At 35.8% G+C, this 15,658-nt stretch overlaps 1 protein-coding gene across 6 annotated transcripts in view; it reads left to right on the top strand.

Annotated features, from left to right (window-relative positions):
* dnc (phosphodiesterase dunce) overlaps window positions 1-15,658 on the top strand; it is a 423,146-nt gene that overhangs the window by 187,218 nt on the left and 220,270 nt on the right. The window contains exon 1 of one of the 6 annotated variants that reach the window (XM_043424805.1): window positions 13,489-13,641. The exons of the other annotated variants lie outside the window; for them this stretch is intronic. Within the exon in view, the coding sequence (XP_043280740.1) occupies window position 13,641 (1 nt within the window). The 5' untranslated portion in view covers window positions 13,489-13,640. Of the gene's footprint in view, window positions 1-13,488; window positions 13,642-15,658 lie in introns of those variants that run through there. 6 annotated transcript variants of the gene reach the window in all.

The raw sequence follows: 15,658 nt of genomic DNA, 5'->3' as shown, positions 1-15,658 counted from the left end.
CACTATTTGGCATTCCTTCAATTTACGATCTCGCATGTCAAAGCCTATCGATGATACGGTTACGTCAGTCCTGTGCCAAATATGATTGAAATTTAGAAATATGTTAATCATTAGGTCTAAAAAAACAAAACAGAAAACTTAAGATCGAAATGGATCGAATACTCGTCGGCTAATGATGTCAACGGTGGAGTTATTATAGTCAACTCAAAATAAATCTGATAATGTATACCGCAATTAAATAGTTATTAATCTTTAATGTACGGGTCTGGTCGAAATATCGACTACTAGTTTGGTTGGGCACTCCACTTGAAAAACTCATCGATATTGTGCACAAATTTCGTGTAAAAAAGGTCGATTTCAACGTAAATATCCCCGTCCTTAAGGTATTCCTTTCACGAACCCGAATATTCTATAAATAACGGATTTAAAATTACATTACAGTAATAGCGCATGCGAATAGATTGGCGAAATTTTATGTCAGGTTGTCGAACATTTAATGAAGAATCAAAACTTCAAAAATCGTAAAATTTATACGAGAGCTTATGGAGATTCCATCATCACCACGTTTCTATTCAATTATTCATATACTAAATGATTCTAAAATTCTGATACAAACTGTCTCACAGATTGAAAAAAATGTAAGGAAATATTCGTCACGATAAAAAATGAGGGATTACCGAATGCTTGAAAGAGATATTGACGATAGAAGTTGGAAAAATGGCAGAAGCAGAAGCTTTTTCTGTATAACCGCGACTTCTCAGAGGTTAGGAATCAGTCCGAATTTCGTGTGCCCCGATTTGCGCCACTAAATAATACGCTCATGCGAACGGAATACCTTATTAGGTTAAAACGCTTCAAAATCGATTTATCATCACAAGAGAAGGAAATTCTCATAAAAAAGAGGTCTTCCGACCTCTTTTGACTTTGTATCCCCCAATATTTCACAAATTCTACGATCATATTATTGACCGTAATATGAAAAGCGGAAAAAACTGTGAGCGAGTTACACGTGACTTCGTAAAAGGAATGAAAAAAAGCGTCCGGCACAGCATGTTCCACGAGTGACCCATCAACGTGGCAAAGCTGTCTAAAAGTTTTTCCAAAGCTTTCAATTCTATCCGGTCGAAGCTTTTCGTCTTGTGTAGTATATACGTAAGTATAAAAACGCTGCGGTCTTACTTTCCAACCATTTTATTTCACCGTCTCAAATTTCGATCTCGCTTAGAATGCAATACGTTACGATTTGTTGTGAGGCTTTTGAGAGGCGTCAAAAGTCAGTACAGACGTCGACATTCCCGATAAGTGTTTCGAGAATACGACTTCGGATTGACGACATTAAATCGCTGTGGGACTTCGAACCTTGACAACACAGAAAACAAGATGAAATAATACAGTAGTCGTGCTTCATACAGTAAAAGAGAGGGATAAAGGAAATAAGCGAAAGAAGGAGGGAAACAACGGTAGTACGAAGAAAGCAAATCTCGACATCCAAAGATCGTGAAGCTAAAGTTGGCAATGTTCCATAAAGTCAATTCGAGTATCAAAACTCTAAGAAACATATATCAATGTATATTGAAAACACACCTTATAAAACGGTTTTGCAGCACAGAAATATTATTGAAACATTAATATTGTTACAGTCACTGAAAACATAATTGGCTTATCATCTCACGGTTATCGAAGTACATTATTCGGATCATTGAATTTTATTTGTGAGCCCACTCATTTTGTGTGACCTGTTTATCATACAGAATTTGATAAATTCTTAATAATTCATAAATGTTTAAACCGCTGCACGATATCGCATTAAGAGGGTTACCGAAATAATAAATTTGCATGTTAATTAGGCTACCCAACCCCGTTTGTATCAGTTATAGGTAGAAATTTTCGTAGTGTCGCTTGCACAATTTCTAGACATTTTATAACTTTACAGTTTTTAAGGAGGATGGATCACGAAATCAAAATAATCAGAATTTGATCAAATTTCGTGATAACATTCTTTGGCATCAAGTACACAAATACAATTTTTTTCAAATTTTTTTACCCCATGGATTTACCCCATAATTGAGCGTTAAATCCAAGTTCTTATGCACGAGATGTATAACTGTATATATGTAAACTCTATGCTTAAGGAGAGTGGCTAGGGACGATACAATGTTGCCATGCTAAACCATGTAAAATACATGAAAAATTTCAAAATGATAAGAATTTAATAAAATTTGGTGAACATATTCTTCAGAGTTAAATTTGGCAATACAAATTTTTTAAGATTTTTCTTCTGTACAATTATCGAGTAATTGATCACTAAAGTTCACGTGTATAAGCACAGCCTTTCCATATATATAGGTATATATTCCGGGCATAAGAAATCTGCTTTAATGCGTAATTACTCGATAACTAAGCAGAAGAAAATTTTGAAAAAAATTGTGTCTTCGCACTTGATGTTGAAGAACATTATCACCAAATTTGATCAATTTCTTATCAATTTGACGAACGTAGCCACCCTCCTTAAACATGTGAACTTTAGTGTTCAATTACTCGAGAGCTATGTGGTAGAAAAATCTAAAAAAATTTATATTGTCTTATATATTTTTAAATAATACATTTACCAAATTTTATGAAATTCTTATCATTTTGAAGTTCTTAATATTTTTAACATGATTTGGCATGGCAACATTGTATCGTCGCGAAAGCAATGAAGGATCAAATTTATTCCAACGCGACCAACGTCTAACACGTTTTTCTTCATACGTCGACTCCTTCGTAATGTTTGATTGCAACCGATCATGCTAACTAATTTCTTCAGAATTAAAACATTCCATTTTATAATGTATTCCAAAATTCGTCCAAATCGGGACATTCTCGTGGACGTTACAGTTTTTCATTATTGATGGAAACTATGCCAGTTTTTGAACATTTTCAAAGACTCGCGTGAAGAACTCAACTCAGCCGGTTACGTGGCTTTCTTCACGATCCTATTATAGTGTAGAGGAGAAAACTTTTTGGCAGATGCTATTCTTACTATGTGCTTCTTTTTACCTATTCCAATCTTTTTCCCGATCCCTTCACTTTGCAAATATTTTGAATCAGTGATAATTTCTTGTTTTTTTTTTCCTCAAAAAAAAAAACACGCTTTCCTTGAAACATGTTCACGATGATATTCAAGAAGAACTTTGTAACTCAAACATGTGCACAAGTACTCGGTGTGTTGGCACATTGTCGGTTGTAGATTTTGAGAAGCTCCAGCTTAGCTTAATCTTTTTCGTCGAAGAATTTTTTCTTCTCCTAATCAACGTGATGGAATTATTCACTGGCTCAATCCGTCGCGACCCATGTTTTATGTCCTCTTCAGAAATTCATTTTCGTTCTATGGTCCACGGTGATGCTTATCGGTACAACGATTTTTATGCCTTTTGTAGCCTTTTTCATACGATTATTATTGTTCTTGTATTTATGTATCACGCTATTATGCCAATGTGATTAAAAATTTATCCCTGCTGATTTATCTGCGTTCATATTCGAATGATTATTTTTCTAATATTATTGCCAGTTGGACCGTCGGGCATGATAAACCCGGGATTACGTTGCTCAGGGTATCGCGCGGAACAAGACTCTGTCATAATAATTATCTAAATGTATTCTAATGAAAGAGAGATGAATGAGAAAATGGGAATTAGAGTGAAGTAGAAATCAAAATATTAGAAAATATTCCTAGATAAATATTCGCACTTTTTCTTCAATAAATTTAACTTTGATCGTATTCGAACTCCCCAAAGAGTTCAAGTAGTACACAGTATTTCTTCCCCATGATGCAGCCAACCATTTGAGAACTACTTTGTCAGAGAATTTGCAAAGATGCCCTTCCTGACAAAGATTTCAGAAGAAGAAGCTAAAACGTATTCAATAAAGGGATGCGTTGGTAAAGTACTGAGCAGAAACGTCTTTGCGACTTTATCTCACAACCTGGACGACTACGAGTCTTCATTAACGCGATAAAAGTTTTGCATTGAGTTATTTGTAAGCCGGTACTACAAAAAGTAGATTGCAGAAGAAAATACAGTAGAGGATAATTAATTTCAAGCCTTGTAACCTTTTTTCATTATCTCAAACGAATAACAAGCAAGCATAATACTTTTCCTGAACAAATTGTCAGAAGCGTCTTTTTTGAGTTGATGATTTGAAAAATCATTTCAATGCAATTACCAAAATGGTTTTTGATTATTTTTTCCTACAAAACCGAAGATAAAGTTTTTAAATTGGATATAATATCCGCCTTCGTGTGAAGTGTTGACGACCACCGAGTGGCTCTTATAGCCAGTAGTTTAACGAGTATTTTTGGCTGAAGCAACGTATTCATAACCTTTTACTGAATTCAATGCGCAATACTTTTGTGACGTTAGTATTGGATCTACATTTGAAAGCGAATTTTTCTGACAAAAACTGAAAATAACGATCTACATAGCAGAATTCGAGATTAGATAATCGATAAAGCAACATAAAAAGTAAGAATTGTTGGTCTGTTTTCAATGCAACCTTTTGACTTGAATAGTTTTGTGAGCTGACGATAAACACGGTATTCTCTCGCACGTCATTTCAATATTGACTCATAAATCTCTCGAACTTTTATTAATAGTGTGTATCGATTTCCGAGGTAATAATTTTATAATTTCAAATTAGTTAATAATGGATGCTATTAATGGAATCCAGCGAGAGCTGTGTCACAACTTATTATTCATGAATATTATGAATTATTAGTTGAACAGTGTTAAAACTTCTTTAGATAATGATTATCTATCCGACGAATTAAAATTTGTAACGAGATATCGAGGGATATTCGATATCAGGTGAATGAATAACTGCATAAATTCGAATAACAATAATAAAAAGGGGAACCGGTAGGTAAACCGTTGGTGAGTCGCAAGAAAAACAATTTCAGGCGAGCCCAATTTCGGTCATGCATTAACTCCCGCATCGATGGCTAGTTGGGTAACAATTTTTCTGCGTTACCAATTGACCTTCTTAAACCCAGTAAAAATAAAACTGCTTCTATATTGATAAATGCGATACGGGAATGCGTTTGGAGAGAGCAGCTGGGGGCTCGTAGAAATAATTCAAAAAGATGTACACAAAAACAACAACAAAAATATAAAAATACAAAGCAATGTAAAATCGCTTGTCAGACCCTTTCGAACACACCATACGAAATTTACTACGCCACTGGGATTTCGTACATGTCGTTGTTTTCACACATATCGCAAAGCTTATCATATACTGACTCTATACATGATATTCGTCAACTTCGATGATACGCTACCGGCTGAAGCTTAAAGAGCTATCCATCATATTTATCTCTAAATCCCAACGTTACATCGTACATTTTGGTAGAGAAAGTTTTTGTGGCTTCGATTACTCGGCAAGTTTTTTTTACATTATTTTTTTTATTATATTTTTTACATTACATCCAAAACACGTACATTTTTCTGTTTTTTAGTATTAAGAACTCCAACATATTCAGCATTTTATCCGTTTGCAAATGGCTCACTATTTTTTCTGAATTTATATTTTTACTCTTTGACAAATTCGGAAAATTCGAAGAAGAAAACATTTACCTGCACAAACTTCGACTGTTGAATTTTAAAGGGCACTCTTTTCTGAGTTTCTAACGGGGTGTTACCCAGCTGAGAAACCAAGTAGTATAGCTTCTATCGGAGCTGATTTTTCACAATTTCTTTGAGCCCTGGTGCAAATGCGATACAGTAGTGCATAAGGGCTAAGTGTACATGAACAACACTCTAGAAAAATTCGCTCCTATAAGCTGGAAGTACCGATAACCACGGAGGAAAAAAGTGAAGGGACGATGCTGAGAAACTCTCAGAGGGTTTACGAAAAAACATATGAAAGTAAGAGTACAAAGTCAGAAGACTCGCTTTATGTTATTCGACTGGTGACAAATAGCAGAAAAGTACTTCGAACAAAAGAATTTTTTTTTTTTTTCATTATAGTTGATGTTAATTGTAATATATTATTATTTATAAAATTCGGAAATTTTGTTGGGTATGTTGATATTTGCATGAGCCAAGTTGACATCCATTGTTGTCAGATCTTTTGTCGTTGACGATTTATTGTTAGTTCTGTTTTAGAATCTAACACTGAGGTCTTTCGGTTTGTGCTTTTCAGCCTCCTCCTTATACGCTCTGAGTATAAAAAATGAAAAAAAAAAAAAAAAAACAACGAAACAACGAGAATTCGAGAGCATAGCAGGAGTGTTGTGTCTAATAATTCTGATTTAGGATATTTGATAATTGTACAAACATCTCGAGCGTCGACGGGCGTCGACAAACATCTCGAAGCGTAGGCCAGGATGAAATTTCCAGGATATCTCTTTGAGCTTAGCACAATTAAAAAAAATGTTCTTAATACTAAAATTTGTAAGCTAACGATGAAAAAAAGGGTTTTGGGTTTGTCTTGGATGAAGTTTATTAGATTGGGTAACATTTGGAAAAATAAAATTTTCCGTACAAGTTCGGGTTTTCTTTTTAGTTGAAACTTTTGCATTGAATGGTTCAGACACTTCGATTTGGTCATGAAATTTTCCTTGTACACTTTGATAGTGGATGACATGATATTAAATTTTTTTATTCTTTTGAAGATGTCAGATGTTTGTGGAAACACTGATTCAGCGAAACCAGAAGTCGATAAAGTGTGCGTCGGCTAGAATGTCTCTATTTCATATTCCAGATTGTTTTTCAATTTTTTCATCTTCACCTTCCAAAAGAATCTTAACAATATTGCAAAAAGTTAGAAAACAAAGTCTTAAGGGAGTCTGGCTATTGAAGTGAACGAACAATTCAAGCCAAAAGTTTTGGACAAGAATAAATTCCAACACCTTTTATTTGACTTTAATTAATTTTCCTAGCACAAGAATAGTGATTCCGGAAAGTTCTGATGTGTCAAACGTTCGTTCCTCATCATTTCTCTCCGTCGCTCAACGATGTATTCTTCGTATATTTTTATATCCTTCGCAATCTTCCAGACAAAGGAGCATTGATTCAACGCTTAAACCCATTCGAAACGATTTTTTCTCACTTGCAACAGGGTACAGAAAAGCGGGAAAATAGAGCTTCCCCATCTCCGAGCGCGATGATGCAGCTCGAATTTTCGTTCTCTACCGTAACGCAGTTTCTTTATTTCACACTCCCACTCACGCCACTCGCACGCTTCGTTCAAACGTGGATAGTGCGAGAAAAGGGACGCTGCGATCATTTTTCTTCGTCATAATATACATCTGACTATTCAGACTTCTTTGTTCGTATTATACCATTCTGCAAATATAAAGAGACATATGTGAATAAATATGTATGTGTATGCCTTGAAAAATAATCATTTATTTTATACGCAGTAGATTTCATAACTTCGAAACTTTCGCGATTCTTCCAGTCTTTAAGCATTTGTATATGCGCTATTCATACACAAATGCATTGACATAAGGGAGACTGGGACAGAGCGAGGTACCTGCTTAAAAAATTGCGGGAATCATTTTTTTCTTTTTCATTGTGGTAATTCAACATTCGAAAAAAGGTTAAAGAAGAATGCTTTCAGAATTAAAAAAAAAAATCAAAAAGGGAGAAGATGAAGAAAATTGTTAAAAAGCTGACAATTTGAAAAATTCTGATTATTTTTTACGGCTCTTTTTTAAAAGACGCTCTTACATTGAAGTTGTTTTTTTTTTTTTTTCATAAATTGCAAGAACTCCAGCACGTTGCTTGGTATTTGAGAGTAAAGGATAAATGGAGCTTCTGGAAATTACGATATTTCCTTAGGTACCCCGCTTTGCTTCGGTCTCCCCTATATATGTAGGTAGAAACTCCTCTAGTATTTGCTTTGCAGACAGACCAAAATCCTTAAGCCTCTTACTGATAGTTAAATGATGGATTTTGCAGGCGCAGTATTAGCATTGAAAGTAAAAATAATAATAATCATCATCGTAAGATATTTCATTCCGATGTGAGCAAAGTCGACGAACACTGTACACAAGAACACGAGATTGTAGATTGTTGAAGTAGATGTATTATCTCATTGCCTGATATACTTTTCTATGCTAAAATCTTATCTTCTAGCGGAGAGGAGTTCAACTATTTTTCGGGTCTTTCAATAATTTTCCTACATTTATGTAGCTCCTAAATAAATTAGCTGTCGAGTAGAACGAAGGTATTGAAAATTTTTTCAATTAACCGATTCGAAATGAAGTTTTTTTTAATATAATTCGTGAATTTTTGGTAAGTCGTAATGATAATTGAAAGACTCCGGGACGGAAGCGAACCTTGCGGAGTGACATTATCTCAGAATATCCCTTTGATTGCACACTTCGAAAAATCATGGTTTCGATTTTTGTTTGCCTTAAGAAATTCCTGCACTGACGAAAGTAATGGAAAATAAAGCTACAAACCTTTCACTTAAGCGTTTCGACTACCAAAGAGATAAACACGCGGAAAGATAAGGCGCGTGCGAACGAATTTCCCTTTCTTTTTTACACGCCACCGTGTTGTTTGATCGCCTCAACTCAGGCGTTACCGACCTACCTCAATCCACGTGTGTCACTTGATAGCGCTGAATTTTCAGCTTCTCGCTGCTGGCCTCCGTTCGCAAAGGCATAACTTTCGCATTCCTGGTTTGAGCCTGTGTATAATACATTGTGTACGCAAGAATCATCGATTAATTTGTTCGTTGGAATAATTCGTAAAAAAAAGTCCTTCAGAATTTTGATTCCCGAATTTCCTCTATACGATCTGCAACGTAAATTTTCCATTATTTCTCAGCTGCGATCGAAATCAACTTGTACCAAAGTATATTTATATGATGTAGTAAAAACACTCGCTGTCACATGTCAAATGCCTCGCGTGTATTCTACCGGATATTTCTCCATGATTTTTTTATTGAAATCGCGACAAATAAATTTCGTATTGAGCAGTGAGGTTGATGAGGAAAATCTGCTGCTCGAAAACGGACCACAGCTGGAATCGGTTAATTAAATCACATTTATTGATATTTTTTATATTCGCGTAATCGTAACATTCACGACGAAATCCGGTATATAAAAACGGATTTTTGTTTGATTTTTGGACACTTGGCGCTGCGTAAACCGTCGTCGATGACTCTGTTCCAATTCTCGACAATAAATATCCTATCATCGATTGATGTATGAGTTGATAATCAATCTTGGCAAAATCAATTTATTACTTCGATATGATTGTACATGGCAGAACAACGTTCGATCATGTCGATCGTCCCCCGGAACGGAAAGCACGTTATGTTCATGTCGAATTGTAACCGCAACGCGGTTATTTTATTTGAACAATGTTTTAGTAGATTTTTTCCAATTGTATTCATGAATTTATAATTGATCGTACACAGGTTGTTTCGATGGTAGCATATGTATTTTGTGAGAAAATGTGTCTGCTGGTATGAGATCTTCAAGAATACCCCAAGGGAAATTTAGACAGGGTTCGGTTTCGCAGATACGGTCTCAGGTGTACGCGATTCTACATATACTTTCGAATATATATAAAAAAAAAAAAAAAAAAAAAACAGTTGTACATAGATACAGTCAAGAAATTGAGTGACAAAATCATTACTCTGAACGCCTGCGTTTCTTATTCGCTACAGTTGGGTCACCTATTCTGCTGGCTCAGTTGTTGTTGTTGTTGTTTTTTTTTTCTCATTTCTTTCTCTTTCTGTGATTCTTTTTTTTTCTCAAACGCGTTTGTAGAATTACATTTAGCACCTCTATAAAAACTTGGAACTCAAGTCTTCGCAGACTTTTGTGTGTAAAAAAGTCTTGAATGAAACTTGTCGCAAACTCGATTCGGCAACTTGATATTATTTTCTCGCTCAGCTAAGTAAAATTGAAAAAAAAAGGTAGCGCTGAGATTCCAATCTTGGATCTTCCGAGTCACGCGCTCTTACGTGACAAAATTTGTTCCGTTAATTTCTTTTCCTCTTGGACAGCTCGTTCCAACGCATAACGCCTAGCACGAGCCAATTTCTCACGAGTTGCTCTTTACGAGAACGATTTTTTTGTTTACTTTCGTTCTAGCAATCTTCGATTCGGTCGTATCTTCTTACAGATTTATCGCGATCGAAAAAGCAGATGAAAAGAATTAACTGATTTGGGCGAGCGATGAATGCCGAAAGAATTTATTTATTCACTTCTTCGGATTGTTCCTGAAAATATCCTGACGGCTTATCTCGAGCCCATGGCAACGCTCCAACTTCACAATTTCCCAATTTCCACGCTTTCAAGCGACCTTCCAAGGATTCTCCTTGCACAGCCACTTTTCCCCCTAACGCACATTCACGAGGGCCTAGTAAAATCGTAGAAAACCCGACCGTAACAGGTTGCAACGTTATTGTTCAAAGCTATTTCCAAATTTCGTTGATCCGCCTGTTTTTTTGTTGTCACTTGTCACTTGTTATCGTTTAGTGTTAAGCAACACTTTGGTACCGGGGCGTGCGCGTTAATTATGCTTGCAAGACTGATTGAAAAATTTATCGGTAGTCGTTCTCTTCCGTTTGTTTACCGACAACAAAGTGTTTACCAAGTGTTACCAAAAATAAACGCTCGTAATATGCATAAGCGATGGAAAACGAAATTTGGCATTTGAAAGTGCGAGAGACATTTCTCAGCAAGTATCTCACATCACAGTTCTAAGCGAAATCTTCGTATTCCCTTAAATGATTAGTAACTAAAAATGCAGTAATTGCATGCGTTATAAATGAGGCTAAAATAATGTTTATTCTGCAGCGAAAACGTCTTCCCTTGAAATACTAATTTCGGAAGTGAGGTAGTTGTAATACAACGAAAAAAAGCATAAAATCCCGATGTTAAAAGAATGATTCTTCGTACCCATGCATTAGAAAAGCGGATGGGCGAATTGGTGATAAATCTCATGCGTCGACAGTGTTTTCCAATAGCCAAATTCGCACGCATACGAATTAATGCGCCCGTGAAAGTAGACGTCGGTTGGTTTTTTGTCAATATTCCCCGAATAATCTAAATGTCGTTCGTGGCAGAGCTCTCCACAACCGACGTTACCACGACCAGATCCATCGTGCTTGTAGCGTATATCTCGAGCAGCCGCGGAGCTGCGACCCATTCTCTCCCAACCTTCTCCACCTTTACCACCACTACTAGCTTCACCACGAAAGCGACGACGAGCGCCTCCATCTCCGTGAATTTGCTATCACACCCGCTCCTCGCCGTGCTATTCTCGCGAGCGCGGCAAAGCGCACGCCGGCTCCCTCGCGTTCATTCAGTACACGGCTCAGCCTGCAAATCGTTGCTACTACTTTTGCGGTGCTCTCGGTAAAACCACACGCCGGAGGGCTCCTCTCGCGTCAACGCAAAGTGCGCCTATGTGCGCGTGTGTAGGATAATTATTCCTCTGCGTGGATAAGAACAAATGAGAACAAGAAAAAAAACGATGGAAATGACCGAACGTCATATTAAAAACAAGTGAACACAACTCTTCGAGAGAATTCATCGTATAATCACCGTACATAATAGCTCGTGCTACGTGCCGTGTGATAATCAGATGAAATTCTGTGCACTCAACAAATGTTGTATTCTTAAAAAATTAAACGTTAAAAAATTAACGTTAAAAATGTTTTAAAAGTGAAAAAAATGCATTGAAAGAATCGTGGTCCGCGAGTAGTGTAACATTTTTTCCGTGATAAACGTGCACTTAAAGTTTGCTGAACTCTAGAATATCGGAGTTATTGTCAACAATAGAGAAGAGGTTTCTAATAAAACTTCACTCGTATTATGTTCTTATTAAGGGATTCGTATATAACACAATTCAAGCTCACGGTGAGAAGAAGATTCCTTTATAAAAAAAAAGGATCGCTCATAATGAAAAAAAGGTTTATACAGCGGGCTCGTAATGTAGAGTAACGGAGGCCATATACAAATGCTCGAGAATTTCTACGTCAAATGTTTCAAATCATAACACGCGAGAATTTATGTGCACGGTTATTGAGAAAAATTTGAATAAAGGTGCAGTACAGACGATTATGATAATTTTATTAAATACGAGATCATTATTAATTTTGTTGAATGAGATTCACAATTCGAAAACGCGAAAATACGCAGTGACAATATTTCGACGGAATTCACATTAAACTAAAATGTTTCTCTGCCGGCCGGACGTAAATTTATTTGTTTTTTATTTTCGTTCCTTTCGTTATGTTGATTTTATGTTAACTCCGCACATACGCACATATACAATGCAAAGTACTGTCGAAGGAATGCTCGATTAACGAGCGTGTTTAATCATTCAGGCGATAAACTCTTTGTTGGTCTACCATTGTGGTTGCTCGAGTAGGCACGTGACGATTTATAAGATGCTCGAATATTATTTCATTTAAATACCCGATGTTTTTTTTCTTGACGTCAAATGTATTTGTTACTTTTCCAAGTTCAAATTCCACTGGAAAATTTTAATTCTATAGTCCTTGTATTCATTTTCTAGAACAGCAACTCCATATTTAATTTCAAGTAAATGCTAGTTTGATTTAGCCATTTTTTCTTGTATTAAAATGATCTAAATTGGTAAAGAATATGACAAAATCAGTGGCAGCCTGCTGACGCGAAATAATTTATCGAAGAAATTCTTAGTATCATTGGCTCTTTCTATTTCTTTTAAATCGACAATATTCACGATGATGTCATGCCAATTCGTAACATCAGGTGAAATCAATGTCCATTGCGTAATCGGTATTCAATTGGATGAAGTATTGGAAAAAAATTTTATAACAAATTTCGTTGCGGAAAACGAGGCTTGAAAAACCTCGTGACCAGAGATCGGGGAATAGCACAGAAGAATTTTCATTTTCATTTTGAAGTTAGTAGTCCAAAATGTTTGGTCCACGTTTTTTAAATCAATACAAAAATAACGAAGCATGACATCCAAAATAAAAACAAAAGGTTTTTCATCAAGTACGGCGAGAAAAAAAAATATTTAAGTAACTGACAAGGTTTCGCAATTTTTCAAATAAATTTAGCGATCAATCGATTTAGTCTTATGATCTACGTAAACAAGACGATCGTTTCAAATTTTATTTTTCTTCTGGAATTTTCATGATCAACAATGAAAATTCCAATCCTTCTCGTGCTTCTCGTTTCGTAGAGAATCTTAGAGGGAAAGTTAATCGTGCTTTAAAGTGCTAGCACTACAGACCAGAATATTGTGTATATAGCAGAACTATATTCCTATAGAATTCCGTTCGTTTTCATATTCAATTATTCCCTCCTTCTCTTATTGACCCTATGCATGCAATTCAAAAACCATTTTTACAGGTAAAAATCTTACCAGGGAAATAAAGAGCTAACTTGTGAAGCGAGCATTCCAATAGACTCATTCATTTGGTAATTGACGGATGATACAACACGAAAATATAATCATCGAAATTTCGCGTTCGATTAACCGATTTTAATCTCCCAGTAGATCAACTAAAAATTTCATGCGAGAAAACAAAAGCAAAATTGCGATGACACATCGTCGCAGAAGATTTTTGGGCTTTTGGAAAGATTCTCCATCTTAAATTCTACTTCTTCAAGGGAGTCATTCCAATATATTTTCGCAAGTACGAAACAAGCAAGAATCCAACGTTTTACATATGTTTTGAGCTACCACATGGCCATTAATGCCTTTAGCTGTGATGTTGTAAGTGCGTACATGAGCCTGGTTCGTTCACTTAAGCGTGGACCGTGAACATGTATGTTTCGTACCAAAAAGGAGTCTCTATACTTTTGCATATTTAGCTCTTACGGACCCTTCAATTATTTTCAATGATTCCCTCGGGCAAAGCAACATACATTTTCATTGTGTACGAAACTTTTATTTGGACAAAAGTTATCGTGATATGGAAGCCACGAATATGTTGAATTTTTCTTTCAATAATGGCATATTAATAACAAAAGACTTATATGGAATGCGCATGAAAAGTATACTTCGCAATAACATTTGTATTTTTCAAATCATGAAATGATGCTTATGATTTGTGAATGATGTAATTTTTTTTACATTTTTCATCGATCCCATTAAAAAATGGTTTAGTATTTCGTAAATTTCTTCTTATCTTTTTTCAAGATAAACGTTCCGTTTGAAGTGGATCGTTTAGTCATGCAGCTGTTTTGCTGTTAAACTCTTAGAATTTTGCTATTCTCATCAATCGACGTTTCGAATGAAATGAATTAGTGAAAGATTCCGTTGGCGTCGGGCAGGTATTTTTATTACGCAAAATAGAGGTTCGTCGTGGTTGTTTTTACATTTGTTCGGACAAACAATATAATTCCATGTTGGTTCATCTGATACTGATTTTTCAAGAATTTCAAGAAACGTCTCTTGGATTATTCCACGACGTACAATATTTATTTTTTGCCAAGTTTCATGTTGCTCCTGACATAACAATAAAAGATCAACTCTAGGTAAAAACTGAACCGGTGCAGCAAAACCATTTTGGTACCTCTTTGAAGTACCCTTGAGTGGAAACCGTTCGTTTTCCCTAGAGTGTTATGTAAGAAAGTGAGTGAAAGAGGAGAAGATAAGGACAAAAAAGGGAATGAAAGAATAGGAGAGAGAAGAGATTTTGTAAACACACAGTTCGCATATAGACAAGTTGGAAACTCGGACGCAAAGTCACCCTTCACCGACGAACCTTTCTGATGACGCACGTATATCTTCTTCCCTGTTTATCCAACTGTCCGACCTCCTATTTCCCGTTTTTTTCTCAATGTTTTCTCTCTTTCTTTTCAAATCGTTTTGATATTTCGATAAGATTCCGACGGTTCTGTGTTTCCTAGAATCGGAAGAACGACTTTTTCTTTATTATTTCTCCATTTACTAAAAAAACGAAAACAGTCATCAAAAAAGCTGCAATATAGATCTCAGCTGTTCCTTTTATATAACAAATATCAGCTTCAATTATACGTTTGAGTTGTCAAAGTTGCAGCAAAAGTGTATCGGTGTATTACGATTTTCACCAGCACAGACGTCAAACTCCAGGGAAATCATTTATCTCACTTGTGTTCACTAAATAAAATAGACTAGAGGAAAATGTACATAATATTTGTTGTGGTAGATTGACGTCAGACGATTCGGCTGAATAAACAGAGAACACGTGTAAACCTAAAAAATATCCAGTAATTTAGTAGCGTGAAATAAGTTTTCGAACTAGTGGAATTCCCTCATGCTCGAGAATGAGCAGCTCTAAAATTATCATTACGATTGAACAATTTCGCACGCATTTAGTTTTCACAATAATTCGCGTTACATAAAGAATCTTGTCGCAGAAGTACAGTCCAACTTTCTTTTTCCATATGCTCCAACGTTCTATTGAAGTGAACGAAGATTTTTTTTTTTTTTTTGGCAAGCTGTCGTCAAACAGCAAAATTGAAAAAGGTGAAATTTTCGAATACAATGGTCGTACTTTCATGGCGACGAATATTCAAAAACTTTGAATGTATATTTCAATTGTCTGTGGAGGAACTGTTGTAGTGACACACGAGCACAGCCAGAAATTCGTGTGTTCAGATGAACGAGCTCTAGTGTAACGATTATCGATGCCATTGTAGCCAGTGGGGCACGTCCCTCGGTCTACC

Source organism: Venturia canescens, chromosome 1, assembly GCF_019457755.1.
Source record: "Venturia canescens isolate UGA chromosome 1, ASM1945775v1, whole genome shotgun sequence".
Taxonomy (NCBI): Eukaryota; Metazoa; Arthropoda; class Insecta; order Hymenoptera; family Ichneumonidae; genus Venturia; species Venturia canescens.
This window is presented reverse-complemented; position numbering and strand designations above follow the sequence as displayed.